Source organism: Salvelinus alpinus, chromosome 4, assembly GCF_045679555.1.
Source record: "Salvelinus alpinus chromosome 4, SLU_Salpinus.1, whole genome shotgun sequence".
NCBI lineage: Eukaryota > Metazoa > Chordata > Actinopteri > Salmoniformes > Salmonidae > Salvelinus > Salvelinus alpinus.
Window position 1 is genome coordinate 24671426 of NC_092089.1, and position 26611 is coordinate 24698036.

General features: G+C 39.7%; 2 protein-coding genes across 3 annotated transcripts; one reads left to right on the forward strand and one right to left on the reverse strand.

The window, feature by feature from the left end:
* Nucleotides 1–289: 289 nt before the first annotated feature.
* Nucleotides 290–6997, reverse strand: LOC139573111 (CKLF-like MARVEL transmembrane domain-containing protein 8). The gene is made up of 4 exons (XM_071396206.1): nt 6404–6997; nt 3185–3358; nt 946–1065; nt 290–672 (listed from the first exon to the last, which is right to left on the reverse strand). The coding sequence occupies exons 1-4, from the start codon at nt 6533–6535 to the stop codon at nt 586–588; spliced, it is 513 nt and encodes a 170-aa protein (XP_071252307.1). The 5' UTR covers nt 6536–6997; the 3' UTR covers nt 290–585.
* A 2772-nt stretch (nt 6998–9769) lies between these two features.
* On the forward strand, nt 9770–26157 carry LOC139573113 (zymogen granule membrane protein 16-like). 2 transcript variants are annotated; one of them, XM_071396212.1, is made up of 4 exons: nt 9770–9856; nt 24088–24109; nt 24576–24732; nt 25143–26157. In XM_071396212.1, exons 1-4 carry the CDS (start codon nt 9785–9787, stop codon nt 25507–25509), a joined length of 618 nt encoding a protein of 205 aa, XP_071252313.1. In that variant the 5' UTR covers nt 9770–9784; the 3' UTR covers nt 25510–26157. The 2 variants fall into 2 exon arrangements, with proteins under 2 accessions (XP_071252313.1, XP_071252312.1); XM_071396211.1 differs by lacking the exon at nt 9770–9856 and adding an exon at nt 23640–23774.
* The last annotated feature ends 454 nt before the right edge of the window (nt 26158–26611 follow it).

The following is a 26611-nucleotide window of genomic DNA, read 5'->3' on the forward strand; positions in this document are numbered from 1 at the left end:
CCATAGATTAGGGCCTAATGAATTTATTTCAATTGACTGATATCCTTCTATGAACCATAACTCAGTAAAATCTTTAAAATTGTTGCATGTTGCATTTTTGTTCAGTGGTGCTGACTCCTATTAGTGAAATATATTATTCGTATATGATAATTTTTTGGAATAATCAAAAAGAGAATTGACTGTAATGTTCTTCATCAGCCCTGTTTCTTAGCCTTGTATTGTAGCACCATCTAGTGTGGGACAACATTACTGTCCAATCCATTTTAATTTTGGAGTTAAAGCTTTGATCTCCAGCTTCAGAAAAACAGAATAGCCACTTTATTAGCTTCAGTCATTTTCATCCAAATGTAATTTTAAAAAACTCATGAGTTCATAAGAAGTAAAAACACCACTGAGGTTCAGGCTCTGTCATTCCAACAGATGAAACACACCATGACTCCAAAATAACAGAAATATAACAGAAATCAAATAATAGAGAAATGCCTTCCAAAGGGAAGGAGTGGTTATTACACTTAACCATGTGTACTTTTCAAGATCCTTCATGTGTTCCATAACGGATATACTTTAGCTGTCCTTTGTGATTGGTTATTGTTCCTCATCCCTCAGGCGCCAGAATTTAAAACTTAAATATGTACTTCCTGCATAGCAGAGCGTGACCAGGAAGGCAAAGAACTGAAAAACAGACGGATGAAAACATTCAAATTCAGTACAATACTGGGTCTGAGTAGAGTAGGCTTAAATGGACCAAATAGATATCATTCTGGATTCTACACAGTGGAATCATACCTCTCTTATCTGACTTGTAGGCATATACAGTATTTGGCATTTTAATATTGTATATTTTAATATCGCTGTAATCATAAATACTCAGTCATATTTGTGGTATATTTTCACAGTTGGCGTGATTTAAATGTCTGTCTGGGAGGTCTGAGGAGGTTTTCTTACTGTGGATGCGACCCAGCAGGTGTAGTTATGGCGCCCCTTAATAGCATGGCTGATTGAGGCTGCGTCCACTGCTGCTACCACCACATACATCACTGTAGCACTACTGTTGAAGAACAGACCCTGTAGAACACCACATACATCACTGTAGCACTACTGTTGAAGAACAGACCCTCTAGAACAACACATACATCACTGTAGCACTACTGTTGAAGAACAGACCCTGTAGAACACCACGTACATCACTGTAGCACTACTGTTGAAGAACAGACCCTGTAGAACACCACATACATCACTGTAGCACTACTGTTGAAGAACAGACCCTCTAGAACAACACATACATCACTGTAGCACTACTGTTGAAGAACAGACCCTGTAGAACACCACATACATCACTGTAGCACTACTGTTGAAGAACAGACCCTGTAGAACACCACATACATCACTGTAGCACTACTGTTGAAGAACAGACCCTGTAGAACACCACACACATCACTGTAGCACTACTGTTGAAGAACAGATCCTGTAGAACACCACATACATCACTGTAGCACTACTGTTGAAGAACAGACCCTGTAGAACAACACATACATCACTGTAGCACTACTGTTGAAGAACAGACCCTATAGAACACCACATACATCACTGTAGCACTACTGTTGAAGAACAGACCCTGTAGAACAACACATACATCACTGTAGCACTACTGTTGAAGAACAGACCCTGTAGAACACCACGTACATCACTGTAGCACTACTGTTGAAGAACAGACCCTGTAGAACACCACATACATCACTGTAGCACTACTGTTGAAGAACAGACCCTGTAGAACACCACATACATCACTGTAGCACTACTGTTGAAGAACAGACCCTGTAGAACAACACATACATCACTGTAGCACTACTGTTGAAGAACAGACCCTGTAGAACACCACATACATCACTGTAGCACTACTGTTGAAGAACAGACCCTGTTGAACACCACGTACATCACTGTAGCACTACTGTTGAAGAACAGACCCTGTAGAACACCACGTACATCACTGTAGCACTACTGTTGAAGAACAGGCCCTGTAGAAGACCACATACATCACTGTAGCACTACTGTTGAAGAACAGACCCTGTAGAACACCACATACATCACTGTAGCACTACTGTTGAAGAACAGACCCTGTAGAACACCACATACAACACTGTAGCACTACTGTTGAAGAACAGACCCTGTAGAACACCACATACATCACTGTAGCACTACTGTTGAAGAACAGACCCTGTAGAACACCACATACATCACTGTAGCACTACTGTTGAAGAACAGACCCTGTAGAACACCACATACATCACTGTCGCACTACTGTTGAAGAACAGACCCTGTAGAACACCACATACATCACTGTAACACTACTGTTGAAGAACAGACCCTGTAGAACACCACATACATCACTGTAGCACTACTGTTGAAGAACAGACCCTGTAGAACAACACATACATCACTGTAGCACTACTGTTGAAGAACAGGCCCTGTAGAACAACACATACATCACTGTAGCACTACTGTTGAAGAACAGACCCTGTAGAACACCACATACATCACTGTAGCACTACTGTTGAAGAACAGAGCCTGTAGAACACCACATACATCACTGTAGCACTACTGTTGAAGAACAGACCCTGTAGAACACCACATACATCACTGTAGCACTACTGTTGATGAACAGACCCTGTAGAACACCACATACATCACTGTAGCACTACTGTTGAAGAACAGGCCCTGTAGAACAACACATACATCACTGTAGCACTACTGTTGAAGAACAGACCCTGTAGAACACCACATACATCACTGTAGCACTACTGTTGAAGAACAGACCCTCTAGAACACCACATACATCACTGTAGCACTACTGTTGAAGAACAGGCCCTGTAGAACACCACATACATCACTGTAGCACTACTGTTGAAGAACAGGCCCTGTAGAATGACAACAACAGGATTTCCGGCTGGCTCAGATACTGTAGGGTAGTACACATTATAGAATGGTTTCATTTGATCACATTCATAAAGACATGGTTCATCTATTTGCTCTCTCCCCCAAAACCATCAAGGCAGTTAACTCCATTGGTTTTCTGTTACATAAATAGTCCACAATTATTCAATTACTAGATATATAATAAACAACCTCAATCCCTCGTGTTTCAAATAATGTGCTGTTGTATTATGTGTCGTAGTATGTGTCATACCACAGTTGTCCTGGGGACCTGAGGGATCCTGTTGTAAGCCGTGGTCAGGCAGATGATGAGGAAGATGACCGTCAGGACCCAGTACAAGATGGCCACAAACATGACCCACCCAAAGGCAGACACACGGAAGTACTCTGTCCCCGCTATCAGCATCCATACCAGCAGACCAAACACCTGAGGGGACAGGGAAGCATATAGCCAGCATTCCAAATGGCATCCTATTCCCTTTATAGTGCACTACTTTTTAACAGGGCCCATAGGGCTCGAGTAGAAAGTAGTGCACTATACAAGGAATAGGATGCCATTTGGGATGCAACCATCGTCGGCTATGGCTGTACTCTGGTGGTGTCTACTTTATTGTGTATTTAAATGCATTTGCTCAAATCAAATCAAATTTGTATTTTCCACATGCGCCGAATACAACAGGTGTAGACCTTACAGTGAAATGCTTACTTACAAGCCCATAACCACCAATGCTTTAAAAAATAAAAAAATAAGTGTTAAGTAAAAAATAGAAAATAAAAGTTACAAATAATTAAACGGCAGCAGTAAAATTACAAGCGAGGCTATATACAGGGGGTACCGGAACAGAGTCAATGTGCGGGGGCACCGGTTAGTCGAGGTATTTGAGGCAATATGTACATGTAGGTAGAGTTAAAGTGACTATGCATAGATTATAAACAGAGAGTAGCAGCAGCAGCATTTGATTAGCTGTTCAGGAGTCTTATGGCTTGGGGGGTAGAAGCTGTTAAGAAGCATTTTGGACCTCGACTTTGCGCTCCGGTACCGCTTGCCGTGCAGTAGCAGAGAGAACAGTCTATGACTAGGGTAGCTGGACTCTTTGACAATTTTTAGGGCCTTCCTCTGACACCGCCTAATATAGAAGTCCTGGATGGCAGGAAGCTTGGCCCCAGTGATGTACTGGGCCGTACGCACTAACCTCTGTAGTGCCTTGCGGTCGGAAGCCGAGCAGGTGCCATACCAGGCAGTGATGCAACCAGTAGGGATGCTCTCAATGGTGCAGCTGTAGAACCTTTTGAGGATCTGAGAACCCATGCCAAATCTTTTCAGTCTCCTGAGGGGAATAGGCTTTGTCGTGCCTTCTTCACGACTGTCTTGGTGTGCTTGGACCATGTTATTTTGTTGGTGATGTGGACACCAACGAACTTGAAGCTCTAAACCTGTTCCACTACAGCCCCATCGATGAGAATGGGGACGTGCTCGGTCCTCCTTTTCCTGTTGTCCACAATCATCTCCTTCGTCTTGATCACGTTGAGGGAGAGGTTGTTGTCCTGGCACCACATGACCAGGTCTCTGACCTTCTCCCTATAGGCGGTCTCATCGTTGTCGGTGATCAGGCCTACCACTGTTGTGTCATCAGCAAACTTAATGATGGTGTTGGAGTCATGCCTGGCCATGCAGTCATGAGTGAACAGGGACTCCGGGCTGAGCACGCACCCCTGAGGGGCCCCCGTGTTGAGGATCAGCGTTGCGGATGTGTTGTTCCCTACCCTTACCACCTGGGGGCGGCCCGTCAAGTAGTCCAGGATCCAGCTGCAGAGGGAGGTCCTTAGCTTAGTGATGAGCTTTGAGGGCACTATGGTGTTGAACGCTGAGCTGTAGTCAATGAATAGCATTCTCACATAGGTGTTCCTTTTGTCCAGGTGGGAATGGGTAATGTTGAGTGCAATAGAGGAAGTAGCATAAATTACAGGAAGTAGCATATATTACAGGAAGTAGCCTATATTACAGGAAGAAGCATATATTTCAGGAAGTAGCCTATATTACAGGAAGTAGCCTATATTACAGGAAGAAGCATATAAAACAGGGAGTAGCCTATATTACAGGAAGAAGCATATATTAAAGGAAGTAGCCTATATTACAGGAAGAGGCATATATTACAGGAAGTAGCATATATTACAGGAAGAAGCATATATTACTGGAAGTAGCCTATATTACTGGAAGTAGCATATATTACAGAAAGTAGGTTGACATTATGTTCATTTTTTCCAGTTACATTTCCTTGAACAATGTTAAATAATTGAACCTTCACTTCAGTGCAGTGTTCAGTACAGTGTCATGTCACCATCTGTGATAAACCATCACGCAGGTCATACAGTATTGACTCCCTCCATGAATTCTGATGGCAGTTATTGTGAGAAAATGGTAAAAGCCACTGCCATAGTGATTTCAATAAATTATTACATCAAACTTGGACACAAATATGTTTGTGCTGCAGTTAGGACATCACTCTCTGCAACTGGATCCTGAACTCCCTGAGGTGCAGACCACAGGCTGTGAGGATTGTCAACAACACCTCCTCCACACTGACTCTTAACTCAGGGGTGCCCCAGGGGTGTCCTCAGTCCTCTGCTGTGCTCCCTGTTCATCTACAACTGCGTGGCTTTGCACAACACCAACTCCCTCATGAACTTTGCTGACGACAGCCCGGTTATAGGCCTGATAACCAACGACAACGAGTCAGCCTATAGGGAGGAGGTAAGTGAGCTGGCATTGTGGTGTCATGACAACAACCTCTCCCTCAAAGTCAGCAAAACAAAGGAGTTGATTGTTAAGTTCAGGAAGCAGAGGTGGGAACATGCCCCGATCCACATCAACCGGACTGCAGTAGAGAAAGTTACTAGTTTTAAGTTCTTCACCGTCCACATCGCTGAGGACATGTCATGGACCAACACCACCACAACTGTTGTCAAGACGCCACAACATCATGATGCCCCGGGTCCTCTCCAAATACTAGCCCTGCACCATCAAGAATGTACGGACCGGTTGCATCACGGCCTGGTATGGGAATTGCTGCGTCTACTACCGCAAGGCCCTCCAGCAGGTGGTGAAGACAGCCCAGTACATCATGGGACCATGCTCCCACCCAAACGGTGCCTGAGGAAGTCACGCAGCATCATCCAGGACCCCACACACCCCAGCCACAGTTTATACACTGCCCCCCATTCCCAACCTTCTCCAATACACGTGTAAATATTGGACTATAAATAGTACTTTCTTGAATTATACTTATGCTACTATAAAATGTTTATTTTATTCTACTGAGACATTTAATTTATGTTCGTATTCTTATCTTTTATTATGTCATAATGTTGTTGCATCGTCGAGAAGGAACACGCAAATAAGCATTTATTTGGACGATGTATACAATGAGTATCCCGTAGCCTACATTTTGAACCTTGAAACTTGACTACTTACTATTTCTGCGAAAACGAGGAGCCCCGAAGCAGTGCGAAGAAACTGCCTGTCGTAAACCAGAGTAGAGGTGGAAAAATGTTCCGTGCTGCTGCTGGTAGACGTTATCACAGTGCGCGTCGCTGCTCCTTCCATTTTCAATATCGATCTACCGCTTTTGGATCCTGCCCCTCTGAATAAAGAAAAAAAAATCTAAGGAAGGAGGGAAAGATGGCAATGATGCGTCTTTCCTGAGTAGGCAACAAGACATCTGCGGAACTCTGTAAATTTGTGAAACAACTCGTTTTTGTTTATTTTAGATAATAATATCTAGGACCTGTCTGAATGTTATTCAGTCGTCATAACAAAGCCTACTGTATGAATTTGGTCAGTTAGGCCTACACCATTCCCCAAATGTCACAGAGTTGAGAGTGGTTGCATAAAGAGGAGCTTATTTTTGATGGTAGGTAAATCAGGCCTGCCAGAAAGTATTGCCTTTTCATGCTCGTATGGTTGGTAATGTTTTGCATAGGGTGCTGTATTTCAGAGGACCCGAGCAGGAACAATCTACAGCCAAAGACTGAAGAGAGACCTAGACAGTAGAATGCAGATTACAGTTTTGAAACTGCAGTAAAAGTTCAGTAACTGCAGTCGGCGGTGTTATTTCTGATGAAATAGTTGCTGCATACTGCTCTTATACTGCAGTTATACTGCACTCGGACCGCAAACTTTTTTCGTAGGAGCAATGAGAGCTGGTGGAGTCTCACTTCAAAAGGTGTGCATAATGCAGGTTAGCTGTGGATTATTAATCTACTAAACTGTAGTCGCACCCTTGCTCAAACAGATACAGTACAGTGTGCCTTTTGGTCAAACAGAACAGTGTGTGTTCAGTTAACCACTGTCTGGACCTGCTGGTGCATGTCCAATAAGGACCATAGTCATGGCCTAATGTACCGTCACTAAATCAGACAGTTGTTGATGTAGTTTTCAATCATTGATTAGTTACTACTCTCCAGTTGGAAACTCGATATCCATCATCATGTCCTGTGTGACAGCAATAAATGTGTTCTGTGCTGGTGTCTAAACTGTACCACCAGATGGCAGCATATAGACAGACAAAGATCATGGGAAAAGGAAAATGTGAAAACAGCTCGAGGCTTAACTACAACTTGTGCATTGTCTTAACAACCAACATAACAATACTCGAAATAGGCGATGTAATTACATCACAACAAAAGTACATATTATACACGTGTTAATAATGCTAGAAATATATGTATGGACACTTAAGTTCAACCTGTAACAAACTGAAGGGGAGTGCATGGCCAGGTTGAGAGAGGCATTGTGTGATAATATATATACATATTTTTAAACTAGGCAAGTCAGTTAAGAACAAATTGTTACAATGACAGCCTACACAGGACAATCCCAGACGACACTGGGCCAATTGTGCGCCACCCTATGGGACTCCCAAACACAATCACTGTGAATCAGCCCAGATTTGAAACAAGGTGTCTGTAGCGACCCCTCTAACACTGAGATGCAGTGTCTTAGACCGCTGCGCCACTCGGGAACCCCAAATACTAGGCTCCTATCTAAGAAACCTCATCACGAATAAATAAATGCAAAACAGGACTTAATCAATTAATTCACAAGTGACTTGTGTTTGACTGCGCTACATCTTGTGACATTGTCATTTAGAATATTCAAAATTATGTTTATTTTTTTTGTCTGCAAGGTTACGGAAAAGATCACTGTGACACTCCATAGTAACCTTCATCAAACACACATCCACTTTGTTGTTTGCATTGTTTATTTATGATTTAATAAAGATGAAAATTAGAATAATGCATTTTATTGTTGGCAAGCATTCCGTTGCCATTAGTAGGCCTATCTTTTCCAGACAGGTGGGTATCTCTCCTCAGACACACAGCAACATGAGATTCCCCGATTCATTTGAGGAGTAAACATAGATGTTTCTCTTTTAACATGTTTAATGGTGGTTTCTAGACAATATGCAGAGATCACTGCAGATAGATGTGCTGGTGCCACTCAGGCAGTTTAAATAATTGATTGAGGACCTCTATGTGATTGCTTTTATTGAATATGTTTATTGTGTGATGAATTATATTGTTTTATACACATATATGTGTATGATGTTTTCATGTCCTGTTTTTATTGTAATGTATACAGGGCTCTCTTGTAAAAATAGATGTTTAATCTCAATGTGACTCCCTGTTTAAATAAAGGTAAAATACAAATGAAAAATAATTACCAGGAAGAGTAATGTTATCAGTCTCAGTGTGGTAGTGAATAAAAATTATGGACCATCAATTATTTATGTGTCTGCAATCCAATGCTTCATCAAGTGATATTACCCCCTTTCCCTTAAATTATTTACACGTATATATTTAAGTTAAAACAAGGAGTAAGTAATTCACCTTTTAAGAGGCATTCTGATTTATAGATGTAGAGTAAAGAGATGGTTCAGGGATACAGCCTGATAAATAAACTCATAGTATGCAGATTCATTCTGTGAATTCAACAGAGACACATTGATCTCAATGAGATTATAATAGAATGATAGTAATTACCTGCAGTAAACAGGCTTTGTATTAGTCAATACTTAATCCTTCCTGAGAATACATTTTAGATTTAACACAATAATGAATAGGTATAACCTCCATTGTCTGGAATCACACAGGTCCAGAGGAACGTGAATGTTTAAAAAAAAAAATTTAAGCATTATCCTGATTTCCTATGTGTCCAGCAAGAGACATCTTGATGATGCCTGGATTACGTGCTAATTATATCTATAGAATAGGTTATAGATATAATATGTAATGTACAAGGCCCAGTATAAATAACCGTGTTTTATGTAATCATACTTAAACTATAGCAATAGCAACACTATAGTACAGACAATATCCCTGTTTACCTAGATCTTCACTTTTCATCATTATTGGTTATTAATTATTGACAATATAATTGTTTAGCTATTCAGTACATCCATCACTCACTATATAACTATATATCAAATATGCATTATCCTTCTCCACAATTAAACAATGATGTGTTTCATGATGCGTGCATTGTTTACATTAGATCTTACTTTACATGTGTTGGTATAAGGCTATACTTGTATGTAGGCAATGAACATTAATTTTTGTGACGTGTGATTTGCGTCAACGGAAGTAAAGGGCGTCGTAGAGTGCATGTGCGTGCTCCTCTTGCACTTCTCAACTATGGAAATTATAATCATAGAACAATAACGTTTTTGAAGTGGTACAATAAAGTTTTTGGAGCAAAATTGAAAAAGTAAATGAAACTAGCAGAATAATATTTTTTATCACGAGCAGAAGGTCTTTTATGGTCTCTGGAGCGGCTGATTTAGAAGAGAGGAGGATGGAGAGAAGGGATGGGTCTGGAATCGCTTTTATTTCCTCTTCCTCCACGTCTGGTTCTCGAACAGAACAAGTAAGCCATTAGGAAGAAGCATTGAAGGGCTGAAAACACCTAGGGAATTAATTAACTCAATGTTTTTAGACCAAGCTGGATGTTCAAAACCACTTTCAGAGACCTGACAAATCCTCTCACCTCTGAATGAATTCTCACTGGCATTAAACAAAGCATGTGTGTCCATGTATGCTGATGATTCAACCATATACTCATCAGAAACGACAGCTAATGATTCACTGAAACCCTTAACAAAGAGTTGCAGTCTGTTTTGGAATTGGTGGACAGTAATAAACTGGTCCTGAACATCTCTAAAACTTAGAGCATTGAATTTGGTACAAATCATTCCCCAAGTTATTGACCTCAGCTGAATCTGGCAAGTTATTGACCTCAGCTGAATCTGGTAATGAATGTTGTGGCTGTTGAACAAGTAGAGGAGACTAAATTACTTGATTACTTGACCTTAGATTGTAAACTGTTGTGGTCAAAATATGTAGATTCAATGGTTGTAAAGATGGGGAGAGGTCTGTCAGTAAAAAAGAGATGCTCTGCTTTTTTGACACCACACTCCACAAAGCAAGTCCTGCAGGCTCTAGTTTTATCTTATCTTGATTATTGTCCAGTGATATGGGAAAGACCTAGTCAGTTGTACAACTGAACACATCTTCCACATTTAACCCAAACCCTCTGAATCAGAGAGGTGCGGTGAGCTGCCTTCATCGACATCCAGTGTTAATTGCCTTGCTCAGGGGTAGAACAACATATTTTTTCCTTGTCAGCTCAGGGATTCAAACCAGCAACCTTTCAGTTACTGGCCCAATGCTCTCACCACTAGACTACCAGTCAAGTATTGCAAGGAAAGACCTAGTTAAGCTGCAGATGGTTCAGAACAGAACTGCACATCTTGCTCTTCATTGTAATCAAAGTGCTAATATTAATAATATGCATGCCAGTCTCTCTTGCCTAAGAGTTGAGGAAAGTCTGACTGCGTCACTTCTTGTTTTTATAAGAAACACTAATGTGTTGGAATTTCCAAATTGTTTGCATAGTCAACTTACACACAGCACTGACACACACACTTACCCCACCAGACAATCCACCAGGGGTCTTTTCACCGTCACAGGACCAGAACAAATGCAAGGAAACATACATTATTATACAGAGCAATATGAGTGCATGGAAGTCCCTTCCATCTTATATAGCGCAAGTGAACAGCAAACCTGGTTTAAAAAAACAAATATAGCAACGCCTCTCCCCAGTGACCTACTTGTTCTGTGTATGTACTGACATGTATGTCGAACTGATAGATGCACACACACACTGCATGTTAATGTTTTTAAATGTATGTTAAGTGTTTTTGTCTGTAATGTATTTTTTTTATGTCACATATGTTATATATATGTGTTAGCAGTTGATGTTATTCTTCAATAACACAGACCCCAAAGCAGATCAGGGGGAGGAAAATACGTTTATTCAAAGAGAACAAATCATGGATGTTATGCTGAGAGGTAGATGTTCATTCTCCCCTGTACTCAGTGATTCTCTCCACAGAACAAAGGGACAAGATGTAGTTTTATAACACCCAGCCATAGCCTGTGGTTGACCAATTAGAATACTTTGCAATAAAACTGGGCCAATGGCCAAATAACAAGTATCCTATTTCAGGCTCAATATATAGACAAATTCCTCCCATGTCGCTGACCCATTGTTCATTAATCCCCTTTTACAGAAAAAACACTATTTCCATTGATCATTAGTACTCTCTTGACTTTTAGTCCTTTTGACCTTTAGTCCTCTCTTGACTTTTAGTCCTCTTGACCTTTAGTCCTCTGCGTTGTGTATTTATCTTAAAATATTCTTACACTCCCCTTAGAACATTTAAAAAATAAATATACTTCAAATGTCTTTTTAGAAAACAATAGAAAACATGAAAAAATAGACAGTATAAAAAACAAGCAGTAAGCATAAAATAATTTGCATGAAACACCCTGCATTTCTAGAAAGCACAAAGGGAATATTTTACTTGCTGTTACAATAAGACATACATTTCAAACAAAGTTATAGAAAATAAGCATTAACAGGTGTAATGATGATGTCCCTTACGATTCCTATCACATCCTGTATTAGGATGGTACTCACAAAATAAATAACTGTCTGCAAGACAATAAAACTCCACCGTCCTATTGGCAAGGCAATCATTCACCAGGTCCTTTAAAAGTGACCAGCTCTTCCACACTGATATCAGTCCCACATAGATAACTATTAGAAATTATATTCTGACAGTCTGCCGGTAGTGAGGAATTATTCTTCCGTTCCACTGGTTGATAAGGACATCTCTAATGAATACTTCACCGTTGATCTTGTATCGTTTCAGGTACAGGCCTCGGGTCAAGGAATATTGCTGCAGCCTCAGACGATAGATTCTCATAACCTGTAACGAAGGAAACAAAAAAGTGAAAGTAACAAGTTCTGGTTTCAAGAGAAATTGATATTTCACATAGATCTCCCTACAAAAGCACGTACAGATTTTTGGGAGAAAGTTGGACATTTCACCTAGATATCCCTAATATGATGACTGCGGTGTACAACATACAGTAGAAGCTTATCAGGTTCTGATCATCTTACTATGCTTCTTCACCCGAGATTGGCCCCCGATTGCTAATCAATCAGTTCTTTATTCTCCAGGCTCCGCTTTGTCATCAAAATGGACAACCTTGCAATGAATGACATGCATCCAGCGTGATTTTCCCTGAACTTTTACTGCTGAACTCGTTATGAGCAAAACTTGATAAGGACCTTCTCATTTTGGCCCTAATGTCATGTCCCCCCTCGCGTATTATTCCCCACGCCTCTCTTACTTGTCTGTCTGCTTCCCCTACTGCATTAGAGAGTTGTCAATCATACAAAATGAATCATTCATCATCAAAGTGTTTACAGTTAGGGACTCTAGATTGCAAATATATAGCTGATGAAGCACAAGAGCATGATACAGACAGAAATATATCAAGATTGGAGTCCTTTTAAAGTGTCAACTAAATCAAGAACTGCTGGTAATATTTGAACACCGCCTATTACAAGGCTAAAATGAAAAGTGGTTCTAACCAAGATTTCCATTCTATTCAGATTACATTTGAGGCATTTGATCACTGTATTCAGCATTCAAACAAACAAAAAAGACATGGAGTCTTTAATCTGAATAATACAATTCAGAAGGAAAAAAATGGTGCATCTAACCGCAGCTAATGAAATAAGATGGAAGACAGAGGAGATGACGCAGTAATAAAATAGCTAATGATAGAATATGAAGGTGGCACAGATCAGGAGAGGAAGATAAAGAAAAAGGAAGGAAGAAGGAAACACTTCAATCAATTAATATGCCATGTATTCCTGAACAAGGTTTTCTGGGTCTTCACCCATATACACTCCCTTTTTGATGCACTTTTGTCCCACATCTATGTTGTTATTCTAAGAAAAGAGAAGAAGGATTTTTTAATTTATGTCTCATTTTGAAGTCAACTTTTGGTGTAGAACCACATATGAATGTGTCTTTTGAAGCATAAGGAATTCTTACATCAGCAATAAGTGCCATGATTGACATGAGTCTTCTGCCCAGCTGTCCTCCTCTTATCTGGAATAACTTCAGCAGGTTATCTGAGTGTATATCAAGTTGAGAAAGACATTTGGACAGGAGTGGGGTTGTGGTGATTCTCTTAAACTCAGATTTGAGATGAAAATAGTAATTAAACAAATTAGATTGTTTTTTTAAACTATAGAGAGGAAAATAGACTGGAGATGATCACGCAAGCAGCAAACTAGAGGGTTCTCTATAAGGAGAGAAATAACTAGGCAGTCAGCACAAATGGTGAGAACTCTGAATAAGGCTCACTTATGTGGCAAGCTGAGGGAAAATAATAATCTACCTTCACCAACAAATCCCAGAAAACATACCCAATAGATCAACAATAAGACAAGCATGGCTAATTTACCTCAATGACTTCAAAGAGCGCAGGCCATCTTACCATGAAGTCCTCTACCATGGGTGCGTCACAGACAACTTCATGTCTCCTGTATGCAAATGTCTTCTCCATTTTGAACTTCACTGTCTCTCTGTTGTTCCCTTTCTTCACATCGGACAGTAGATCTTTCCACATGTCCTCGAGGCTCTCTTCTGTTTCTCCTGAGGGATATGTGGGGCAAAAGTTCACTTCTGCTCTCCTTGGCTTTTTAACAATATAGGCTGTACATGACTTCCTTGCAGGTTTGTGCTTCAAGGAGTTTATCGTCACCTCTGGACATCCCAGTCTTCTCAGGCGAGTGAGGTAGTTTGCCAGTTTGTATTTCAAACTGGTTTTCCATCCGCCATATCCAGTGAATGAACACTTCTCAGTCAAATATGGATGCTTCTTGACTGTGTGCAACCTATTCTATCTCTCCATCAGTGGCATAAACGTTAAACTGGACAATTTCTTGCAATAAGCCGTCGATTATGTCTGACTTCAACTTAGGCTCTGGAACAAGTAGAGTGCCACTTTCAAGGTACGCTGAATTGGCCTGCTGAAGTTTTAGCTCAGCATCACAGGAGAATTGGCCTGCTGAAGTTTTAGCTCAGCATCACAGGAGAATTGGCCTGCTGAAGTTTTAGCTCAGCATCACAGGAGAATTGGCCTGCTGAAGTTTTAGCTCAGCATCACAGGAGAATTGGCCTGCTGAAGTTTCAGCTCAGCATCACAGGAGAATTGGCCTGCTGAAGTTTTAGCTCAGCATCACAGGAGAATTGGCCTGCTGAAGTTTTAGCTCAGCATCACAGGAGAATTGGCCTGCTGAAGTTTTAGCTCAGCATCACAGGAGAATTGGCCTGCTGAAGTTTTAGCTCAGCATCACAGGAGAATTGAGGCACACAGAACAAAGTAGGTGAAGAGGACCGTGAGCTAGTAGACTCTGGAGTGTCAACTGAGCCACTGGATAGTGTTGATGAGTCACCGATATGGTGATGATTGAAGGCGGAGGTTGTCGGGAGTGGAGTGTTGATACTGCTGGAGGTTTCAGCACAGTGAATCGTGAGGGTCTCTGACATGTCAATAACATTAAGAGTACCTTTGTCCTCTACTTCTACCATTGAGGTCAGGTTAAATAACTCATTTCCAAAAATAGGGTCCATGAACTAAAGTCTGAAGTTGCCGTGAAGTCCACACTGCTTCTTTACATCGTTCAAAAGCTCAGTCACAGATTCAGATAGTCCACAAGGAAAGGTCCGTCTCTGGCAGCGGCCATCAATCAGGATGACCTTCATGATTGCAGGAGTTGGCATCATCTTGCTTCTTAGTCTGCAAAGAAAACAGACAAGAACAACAGTCAAGGATTATTCTTCATGGTCCATAAAATGTTAGTTATATTTGAAAGTTGTAAGAAATACAGTTTTCATATCTATTTTCTACTGATTAGGCAGGCATGCATATTCATTGATATTCAACCAGTATGTGCTAAACATACTTAACCTCTTGTTGGATGTGCCATTTCAAAGTCACCATGCGGACTGATCCAATGATGGAGTCAACCAGTGGATAACTGTCTGCCAGTTCACTTAGTGCCACTAGAGTCACATCTCTTGTGGGAGCAGGACTAAGTTCAAAGGCTCTATAATGTTTTCTGTACCAACCACACAGTTCCTTGACAATGAAAAACACACTCATGCAAAATGCAAATTTGAACAATTTCACCAAAAATCTGCTAATCCACCTGCTAATTTATGGGCAACTATCATTCCCCTCCTGTAGGTTATGCCCTTACTTGTCACACACTGGGAAAGATAAACCTCAGGTGTGTCAAGGTACTTCTGTCTAATGGATTCCGCTATTTCATTTTTGAGTATTCACTGGGAGAGTGGAGACAGTTGAGACCTCAAGTTCAGACTTGCTAATATATGGAGAGCTCAACTAGTAAGCAATCATCTGATGTGTGGAGACTAATGAAAGAGGCACATTTTTGAAGCACCTTGAAGCACTGCCTTTTTAAAGCAAGTTATGTTTGGCCTCAAACCGCATTGTCCAATCTGCCCTACCAAGCAAAAAGGCAGTAACTGCTCATTTGGTCAAAAATGAGTTAATGTCATTTTTGCTACATTAAATACAATGCTTAATCATGTGGACAAGTATCCTGCCTATATTGTATTGTGTTTTGGAGAAAATGGGGGGTCATGTTAGCAGTAACTGCATACATTTTTCTCAGTTCCACACTATGAGCAGCTACTGCCTTTTTGCTTGGTAGGGCAGCACAGCCTTACAAGAGGACCAGAAAAACTAATCATCTGGGAGTAGTGTTCCAGATAATGATGCTTCGGTAGAAAGGGGGATACCCAGTCAGTTGTCCAACTGAATGTATTCAACTGAAATGTGTCTTCTGCATTTAACCCAACCCCTCTGAATGAGAGATGCCTTAATTGACACCCACTTATTCAGCACCCCTGGAACAGTGGGTTAACTGCCTTTCTCGGGGAAAGAACGACATATTTTTACCTTGTTAGCTCGGGGATTCGATCCAGCAACCTCCGGTTACAGACGCCTAACGCCAGGGAACAACTCTTTGCCTGTGCTCAATTATTTTGCTTTCTAGATAAGAAATAGAGTCATCACTATGCACAGGGGCAACAACAAGCTCAATGATGTCTTTCAGGTCCATAAGTACAAGCCATGCTGGCTCATCTTCAGGTACAAGGGGACGATCAAAAATGGTAGCAACCTTAGCAAGCACCAGTTTTCATGAGCGTTTACACCCACTGTTTTTCTACTGGAAAATCTGTGTGGTAACACGTGAGGTCTGTTTGTCTTGTCTGACCACTTGTAGGGGAAATTCAGAATAACTGTATTCAGGTAATCCAATGTAAAAAGTTGTCTTGATACAAGTAATGCTAAGCAGTGAGACAGCTCGTTTGGGACAATATCCCCCAAAATATTGTGACCAAGATCTGGAGTATAGCCAGAGATGGCGTGAAAATTAGTTAAGTTGCCTGTGAAAACACAGTCTTTCTTCACCCCAAAAATGTTTGTTCAAGTGTCTTCAGCTTCTTTTGTTCTCAAGCTGAAAGCACCAGATGCAACTTCATGTAACTGAATATCACAACTCTTTCCTGTGCAAAACATGCAATAGTACTCCCCTGAGAAACTCTCAATGAAACCAGATATGCTGTGAGCTCCCAGATTGTCAACCACTACACTCTATACTGTACCTTTGACATATACACCTAGTAAAGGGGCATAAACACCAAGTTCCTCCTGAGTTCGTAGAGCTCGTAGAAGAGGTTCTAAAACCTTACCATAACCATAGTTTTAACATCATTGTTCTTGCACAGAACTGCTAAATAAATGGATGATAAAGAGGAATGAGACCCATGAGGCAAGTTAGCCAACACCCAACAAACAGCACGTAGCTTGTGTTTCTTCCTTGAAGTGCCAAGGGCATTACACATTTCCAAGTCATCCACATAAAGACCTAAGAGTATCCTTCGCTCTTCTCCAGAGAGAAAACAGTTCTCCTTAAAATGTGAACCATCTTTGTAGGACTTGTATTGATATGATGGTCCAATATTAATGTCCTGCTGTCCCCAATGACTCTCAACTACTTTATCAACAATGTCCCTTCTACTTAAAAGCTTCTGTAAACCTACTTCAGTATTGGGACATACTGGAAAGTGTGTCTCTTTTTAGCGTTTAGCATGTATTCAATTGGCTCCACAACACTGAAGCGCTCCTTGTAATACTGCTAAGATGACCACCTTTTTCAATAGACTTTTGCACAGGATTACCAGAACAAACTGCAACAGCAATTTCTTATCTTCAATTTCTTTGTAAGCAGTAACGTTATTAGTGATTGCTCCATATAATCATTTTGTGCCCTTTATAATTTTGTTTTTTTTTAACACCTCTTAAGGATCCGCCTCTTTTTAAAATATTCGCCTAAAATGACATACCCAAATCTAACTGCCTGCAGCTCAGGCCCTGAAGCAAGGATATGCATATTCCTGGTACCATTTGAAAGGAAACACTTTGAGGTTTGTGGAAATGTGAAAGGAATGTAGGAGAATATAACACAATAGATCAGGTAAAAGATAATACAAAGAAAAAACCAACCATTCTTTTGTATTTTTATTTTTTTAACCATCATCTTTGAAATGCAAGAGAAAGGCCATAATGTATTTTTCCAGCCCATGTGGAATTTAGATTTGGGCCACTAGAAAGCAGCAGTGTATGTGCAAAGTTTTAGACTGATCCAATGAACCATTCCATTTCTGTTCAAAATGTTGTATCAAGACTGCCCAAATGTGCCTAATTTGTTTATTAATAAGTTTTCATGTTCAAAATGGTGCACTCTCCTCAAACAATAGCATGATATTCTTTCACTGTAATAGCTACTGTAAATTAGACAGTGCAGTTAGATTAACAAGAATTTAAGCTTTCTGCCAATATCAGATATGTCTATGTCCTGGGAAATGTTCTTGTTACTTACAACCTCATGCTAATCGTGTTAGCCTAAATTAGCTCAACCGTCCTGTGGAAGGGACACCGATCTCGAAGAAGTGGTCGATTCATCCACTTGGATGTTATGTTGACTGCCAATAACTAAGTCACTAGATAAAGGTACAGCTGCGGAACAAATCAAATGATGGAGCTCCCTTAAAAACTCATCAATAACTGAGCTTGGCACATGGACCAAATGCTCTAATTTCAGTAGAGAAGATGCACATCTTTCCTCAATAATAGTTGCTAAGCCTTTAGCTGTACAATACAAATCAGAAGAAGCATTGGCATCATCAACAAACTCTTCTTCCTGAATATTTGCAAGTGATTCATCCGCCGATGGTGAAGATACTCTAGTAGTTGTGAATACTCCAGGATTTAAATCCAACCATGTGTGAGAGCAATGTTTGTGAGATTTAATAGGTACCATTAATTTTGTCTGAAAATTACAGCCTTCTACATACAAGTGATAGTTTCATTTCTCTTGTGATGGCTGTTGATGTGTAGACAATAATACTTTTCTGATGCTAAATTATTACAAGCTGTCACGCTGTATAATGATAGGAGACAAGCGCAGGAATACGTAAAAGGGGGATTTATTTTATCCACCTAAAAGAGCGAGGTGTAAACCTCCAAAAAATACATGGGACGAGACCCATAAAACAAGTGCACAATAACACGTAGCATGGAAGCCAATACAGCAGCACAGGTGCTCACAAGACCAACGGACATGGTAACAATAACCAACAAGGACATTGGGGAACAAAGGGCACACATACACTACCGGTCTAAAGTTTTAGAACACCAACTCATTCAAGGGTTTTTCTTTCTATTTACTATTTTCTATAATAATGTGTTTCTATAATAATAGTGAAGACATGAAAACTATGAAATAACACATATGGAATCATGTAGTAACCAAAAAAGTATTAAACAAATCAGAATATATTTTATATTTGAGATTCTTCAAATAGCCACCCTTTGCCTTGATGACAGCTTTGCACCATCTTGGCATTCTCTCAACCAGCTTCATCTGGAATCCTTTTCCAACAGTCTTGAAGGAGTTCCCATATATGCTGAGCACTTGTTGACAGCTTTTCCTTCACTCTGCAGTCTGACTCATCCCAAACCATCTCAATTTGTTTGAGGTTGGGGGATTGTGGAGGCCAGGTCTTCTGATGCAGCAGTCCATCACTCTCCTTCTTGGTAAAATAGTCCTTACGCAGCCTGGAGGTGTGATGGGTCATTGTCCTGTTGAAAAACAAATGTACAGGTCCATTGATTTATGTCTGCAATTTTTTTACCCATATTTTTTATTTACCCATTTTTTTACCAATAGGTGCCCTTCTTTGCGAGGCATTGGAAAACCTCCCTAGTCTTTGTGGTTGAATCTGTGCTTGCAATTCACTGCTCGACTGAGGAACATTACAGATAATTGCATGTGTGGGTACAGAGATTAGGTAGTCATTCAGATATCATGTTAAACACGATTATTGCACACAGTCAGTCCATGCAACTTACTATGTGACTTGTTATGGAAATCTTTACTTCTGAACTTATTTAGGCTTGCCATAACTTATTGACTCAAGACATTTCAGCTTTTCATATTTAATTCATTTGTAAACATTTCAAAAAACATAATTCCACTTTGACATTATGGGGTATTGTGTGTTGTCCAGTGACAAAAATCTCAATGTAATCTATTTTAAATTCTGGCTGTAACACACCAAAATGGGGGAAAAGTCAAGGGGTGTGACTACTTTCTGAAGGCATTGTATTTGTATTTACTTCCACTCCAAAGTAGCCTGCCAAATTAGAAAACAACAGGGGTAGCCTGGGACAAGAATTTGGCATTTTATCTAAACCAGCCCACATCACTATGAGTGCTGCCAACTCCATATACGCACACACACTATCCCCACACATACACTCTGACCCTACACGTCGTACTTACACACAGGCGCTGGTGCTGACACGTAACACTGGCAGTACAGTGCAGTGTTTCTTAACCATTTCTGTACCAGGGACTTACAAGAAATGGTCTTCCTCCTCATTCTTAACCATCTGATGTTAAAAACAAATACAATATGTTAAACACCACTGGAGATACAACTCACCACTAGAACTGGACCTCCACTCTAGACATTTGGTTTGCCTCCCTGTTGTGCTGTCTATCTGTCTCAGCATCTTCTCTGCTGTCACTCTGTGCTTATTCTTGTTCTCTGTCTATCTGTCTGTCTGCTTCAGCCTTAAACGTTATAAAAGCCAAGCTAACGACTTGGGCTATATTGTTCCCCTGAATGAACATCTACCCTAAGTGTTACTATTACAGTGATTTAAGCACCAGCTGTCTGAGTAGCTCACAGATCACTGCACCTGTACATAGCCCATCTGTAAATAGCCCATCCAACTACCTCATCCCCTTACTGTATTTATTTATTTATCTTGCTCTTTTGCACCCCTGTATCTCTACTTGCACATTCATCTTCTGCACATCAATCACTCTAGTGTCTAATTGGTATATTGTAATTACTTCACCACCATGGCCTATTTATTGCCTTACCTCCCTTTTCTTACCTCATTTGCACACACTGTATATAGATTTTCTTCAACTGTATTATTGACTGTATGTTTGTTTATTCCATGTGTAACTCTGTGTTGTTGTATGTGTCGAACTGCTTTGCTTTATTCTTGGCCAGGTCGCAGTTGTAAATGAGAACTTGTTCTCAACTTGCCTAGCTGGCTAAATAAAGGTGAAATAAAAAAATAAAATAAAATAAACAGAGCTCCAGACTAACATTTTCCTCTGGTGTCACAACATTTTACAGTTGGGGGCATCAGCCCCGAGTAATCATCTTATTGAGTCATTCTTATTGCTTTATTAAGAAGTATAAATAATAAACTACTGGGGAATTCAAGTTGTTTCATCTAACATGTCCAAGCAGGAATGCATGATGAAACCTAATCCAGTGATTGTCACGAACTTTGTGTTGACAACAGACTATAGTTCTTATATTTTACTGTCAAAGTAGGACTCCAGAATGTCCAGATTTTGTTGTTTTGTTCAATAGAGATTAATTACATACATCTTCATGTGAACTAACTATTGTACACTGAACAAAAAATATAAATGCAACATGTAAAATGTTGGTCCCATGTTTCGTGAGCTGAAATAAAAGATCCCAGAAACGTTCCATAAGCACAAAAAGCGTATTTCTCTAAAATATGCACAAATTTGTTTACATCCCTGTTAATGAGCATTTCTCCTTTGCCAAGATAATCCATCTTTGCGACAGGTATGGCATATCAAGAAGCTGATTAAACAGCATGATCATTATACAGATACACCTTGTGCTGGGGACAATAAAAGGCCCCTTTTTTTTCACACAACAGTGCCCCATTGTGGCGGTGAAGTTATGGTATGGGCAGGCATAAGCTATGGACAACGAACACAAATGCATTTTATCGATGGCAATTTGAATGCACAGAGATACAGTGACAAGATCCTGAGGACCATTGTCCTGTCATTGATCCACCGCCTTCACCTCATGTTCCAGCATTAAAATGCACAGCCCCATGTCGCAAGGATCTGTACACAATTCCTGGAAGCAGAAAAGTCCCAGTTTTTCCTTGGCCTACATACTCACCAGACATGTCACCCGCTCAGCATGTTTGGAATGCTCCGGATCAATGTGTACGACAGCATGTTCCAGTTCCCGCCAATATCCAGCAACTCTGCACAGCCATTGAAAAGGAGTGGGACAACATTCCACAGTCAACAGCCTGATAAACTCTGTCAAACCTGACACTGACTGGTTTTATGATCCACACCGCTACTTAAAGGTATCTGTGACCAACAGACGTATATCTGTATTCCCAGTCATGTGAAATCCATAGATTAGGGCCTAATTTATTTATTTCAATTGATTGATTTCCTTATATGAACTGTAACTCAGTAAAATCTTTGTAATTGTTGTAAACTTTCACTTGTATTTAATGCATGATACTGGTGTGGGAAATGTTATGAAGTTAATACTCATCATCTCTTGGTACTTGGGCACAAACATTTTGGCCTCATTGCCTTTACATTTAAATTAAATTATCTGACATTTTTTATGTGACAGTAGTTTAGCACTACAAGAGTGATTGTAGTAAACAAGACTAGGTTCAACTTTTTAGAGCTGTTTTATAACATTTCACATTCAAGAATGGTTTGTTGTTTGTTACGTCACATTTCACAATTCCAAAAAGTGTCTTTTCTTTTCCCCCCTAGGGGTGATTGACCTGACAGGTAAAATGCCTGACTTGTTTTTAAGAACTGCTATGAAAAACATTATTAACAAACTTACTTCAAGTTTTACCATTTGAAGTGAAGTGAAATGAAATTACATGTAAACAACGTTGATTCAACCAGTGTGTGCCCAATGGGTAGTTACTGAGATAAATTCACATTCTTCCACAGCTAAAAGAAAATAGATAACTCAACTTACATACACAAAAGTTGTTAATATAGCAAATTTGATTTATATTGACCTTTTAGCTTATTTTTTTTATTTTTTTATCAATAAGGTCCTACATTATATATTTGCATTAATATGTTAATTGAACTATCACATTTATAGATAGGTAGTAACAAGTGCCTCAGGGTATTTCACTTAGTAATGTGTATATAAACTTATATTTATTTTCTCACTTTGTAACTTCTACTGATATTTATCTGGTTAATCTGCAGAAAATGAAATCAGATTGTTTTCCTGTAGTAACATGTACAGGTTGCCAGTGAATTAATGAAGATGTGAGTATTGTAACAGACTAAAGAAAACGTTGGACGATAATGGAGACAAAAAAAATGTCTCATCTGCCCCTCTAGAATTAAATTGAAATACACGTACTGAAACAAATATTCTACAATAAAATACTGTAGGTATTTGAGCAAACCAATGAACTAACCATCCTGTTAATGACCAGATCCAGATGTCTTTTTCAGCGTGTTAATGTTTGAAGGGAAGGAGTTCCTCTTGGGGTAATGAAACAACTGAAGATTGGGAGACTGACTTTGAGGGATTTTCATACACATTCATACAATTTTTGTATATTCTTTTAATTGTTCGGATGTTAGATTGTATATATTTTTTTCCCTATTTCAGATCATTCATTTGTTACAATTCAAAAGAATACAATTATTTCCTTAAAATATTTCCTTGACACTCCCTCCCAAAGTGGCCTCGACCAACTAGAAAACAATGTCTGAATTCTCTATAGTGACTGACTAAAGGTGTTCCTTGTCATGCTCCTTCCATCTAGAACTGATGGAATGTTCAGCAGGTATAAATACAGTTCTAAGAGGAAGCAGTAGACTAGAAGGACCTGGCAGAGACAGAGAGATAAGAAGCTTTCACAGGTTTTCACACACATCTCAAGATAGCACTGTGGGTAACTACACAACTAACTAAATAGAAAACTTGTATTCAATGCATGATACTGTTGTGGGAAATGTTATGAAGTTAATACTCATTATCTCTTGGTACTTGGGCAAAAACATTTTGTCCCTTTTGCCTCTAAATTTAAATTCAATGATTTGACATTATTTTGAATGTGACAGTAGTTTAGCACTACAAGAGTGATTGTAGTAAACAAGACTTGGTTTACCTTTTTAGAGCTGTTTTATAACATGTAAAATTCAAGAATGGTTTGTTGTTTGTTACGTCATAATTCAAAAGGTTATTTTCTTCTCCCTCCTAGGAAACACTGGCTGACCTGACAGGTAAAAGGACTTAGTTGTTTTGACAAACTACTTCGAAAAACATTATTAACTACATTATTTCAAGTTTTACCATTTAAAGTGAAACAGAGTAAGAGTAAAATTGACTGAAATTAAAGGTCTTAAGTATTGATGCCTCACTTTTGCAGAATGTTCTTAATCCTGGTTGTCACACTGTTCTTGGCTAGCTGCTCGGCATTGCATGAGTAATAAAAATACAGTTCTGAATTATAATGATAAAATAATAGCTTTTGTGCTTTCACCAACTTGTCTTTTTCACTTAGACTTAGGAGTTCTTCTTTGAGACAAAAGCTGATGGATTAAATCATTGCAGAATGTACTTTAGTTAATTCATCTTCACTTTATTCATAATGTAAAGATCTTTCAGAAATGTGTTGGTAAAATTAAAATGATGTATATATAAATATGTATTATTAATATAGTAAACATATTGCCCATGTTATTTTAGCCATCAAAGACCCGTACTCGTATTCCTCTGCGGTGGGTCAGGGAGGTGGCACCCCATTTGCTTCCTACGGTGAAGGACGCATCACAGGAGTCAGAGTGTGGGAGACCAACAACAACAACTACTACTACTACTACAACAACAACGCCTACATCAGCGGGTGAGCAGACCCTGACCCATGAACAGACACCACTGACTCAGTCCAACTACACTACCCAGCAGACACCACTGACTCAGTCCAACTACACTACCCAGCAGACACCACGACTCAGTCCAACTACACTACCCAACAGACACCACGACTCAGTCCAACAAAACTACCCAACAAACACCACTGACTCAGTCCAACTACACTACCCAACAGACACTCTTTCTTTCTGTCTTTCTGTATTCATTTATTTGTTGTGTTTATTACATATTCAGTTTATGACCAAACAATAGTGTTATCATATCTAACCCAGAGTACAATGTAAAATGTAATTCCGTGATATTCTCTGACGCTACCTGCTCTCTCAGTCTGAATGTACCTTATCAAAGCACAACCAACGTGAAAAGCTTCCTCTGTTTTAGGTTCCAGCTGAGATACGGCAACACCTGGACTCCTGTGTTCGGTCACGAAGTGGGTGAAAAGCAGGAAATGGAGCTGTTTAATGATGAGGCCATCGTCGAGGTGTCTGGGAAGTACAACCCAGCAGACCACATCTGCTACCTGGTGTTAACCACCAACATGGGGCGCACTCTGTCAGCCGGCCTGCCCAACCAAGTCTCCTTCAACTTCTACCCAGCCAACATGGGCAATGAGCTGAGGCTGCTCAGCGGTCGCTTCAACGGTGCCGGGATCACCTCCATCGGAGCCCACTGGGGATTGTTGAACATGGAAGGGGCTGGAAACAGTACTCTGGAAACAGCACTGGAAACAGTAACTCCTATTTTTTAGGGAAAAAAAGTATGTCTTGCTCTTTGGGATGGTATCCCGGATACAGATTAAGCCTAGTCCTGGACTAGTTACTTTCTATGGAGATTCTCCATTCAACATGCTTTTTAGTCCAGGAGTAAACTTAATCTGTGTCCAGGAAACTGACCCTATATGTTGGACGGATGTTTGACATAGACGCTGACAGAACAGTTTTTTATATCACTATCTGATGGGCGCTTCATGAGAATTTAAACTGAATGAATTTGAATGTTTTGAGTACTTTGGAAGTATTTTTTAGGTGATTCCTCACTTGAAGCAGTACAAAAATACTTCTAAACATTCAAATTCATTCAGTTTAAATTCTCATGAAGTGCCCATCAGATAGAGATATTAAAACAGTCCTGTCAGCGTGGGTCACAGACCACATGCGTTGTTTCACATCATTTGAGGTTATCACATTTTATCTCAATAAATGAAAGAATCATATGGGATTTAAAGGATTAATTATATCTTTGATTAATTGAACAATCAAATATTATGGGGAGATAATAGCGTCTCAGGGTGCTTCACCTTCATTATTTTATACACGCTGTATTTGTTATTTGTTGTTCCTTTCTGCTACATCTGCTTGTGGACATTTTAATAAAAATCATATCTTTAATCATTATATTTCATTGTATTCCTTTTGATAAGAAAATACATACAGTAGTGACCAGAAGCTACAATAAACTAATCTGTCATCTTAACAAACCCTACCTCAATGGTGTCAATAAGGAACTACATTTATAGCTGCAAGACCGTTAAAACGCCTAACCAATAGTAATGAAGGAAAGAAAATTGATAGTTACAGAACGGGATATTATTTTCGACAATATGTAGTATCGTATCAACAATATCAAACTATTGTTTTTGTGCTAGTTGGCTGTCCCTGCACTAAAACTCTAAAACTTTCCTTCATAGACTGTTCACCATTTTCATTTTAAATAGGAAGCACATTTTTGGGGGGCAATTTCCATTACTTTCTCATGCTTTCTAGTCTCTCTGCCACAGACATATAGTGAGCAATATGTTTGGAACATCGAATCACAATAAAATCACAGTATAGAATCGTAATACATATCAT

Coding starts and splice junctions, on each gene's coding strand:
- LOC139573111 (XM_071396206.1), bottom strand. CDS start 6,535: ATGGAAGGAGCAGCGACGCGCACTGTGATAACGTCTACCAGCAGCAGC. Junction 3,359..6,403: donor TCCTCGTTTTCGCAGAAATA/GTAAGTAGTCAA, acceptor CTGTCCCCTCAG/GTGTTTGGTCTGCTGGTATG. Junction 1,066..3,184: donor AGGTCCCCAGGACAACTGTG/GTATGACACATA, acceptor GGTGTTCTACAG/GGTCTGTTCTTCAACAGTAG.
- LOC139573113 (XM_071396211.1), top strand. CDS start 23,655: ATGGAATGTTCAGCAGGTATAAATACAGTTCTAAGAGGAAGCAGTAGA. Junction 23,775..24,087: donor ACACATCTCAAGATAGCACT/GTGGGTAACTAC, acceptor TCTCCCTCCTAG/GAAACACTGGCTGACCTGAC. Junction 24,733..25,142: donor AACAACGCCTACATCAGCGG/GTGAGCAGACCC, acceptor CCTCTGTTTTAG/GTTCCAGCTGAGATACGGCA.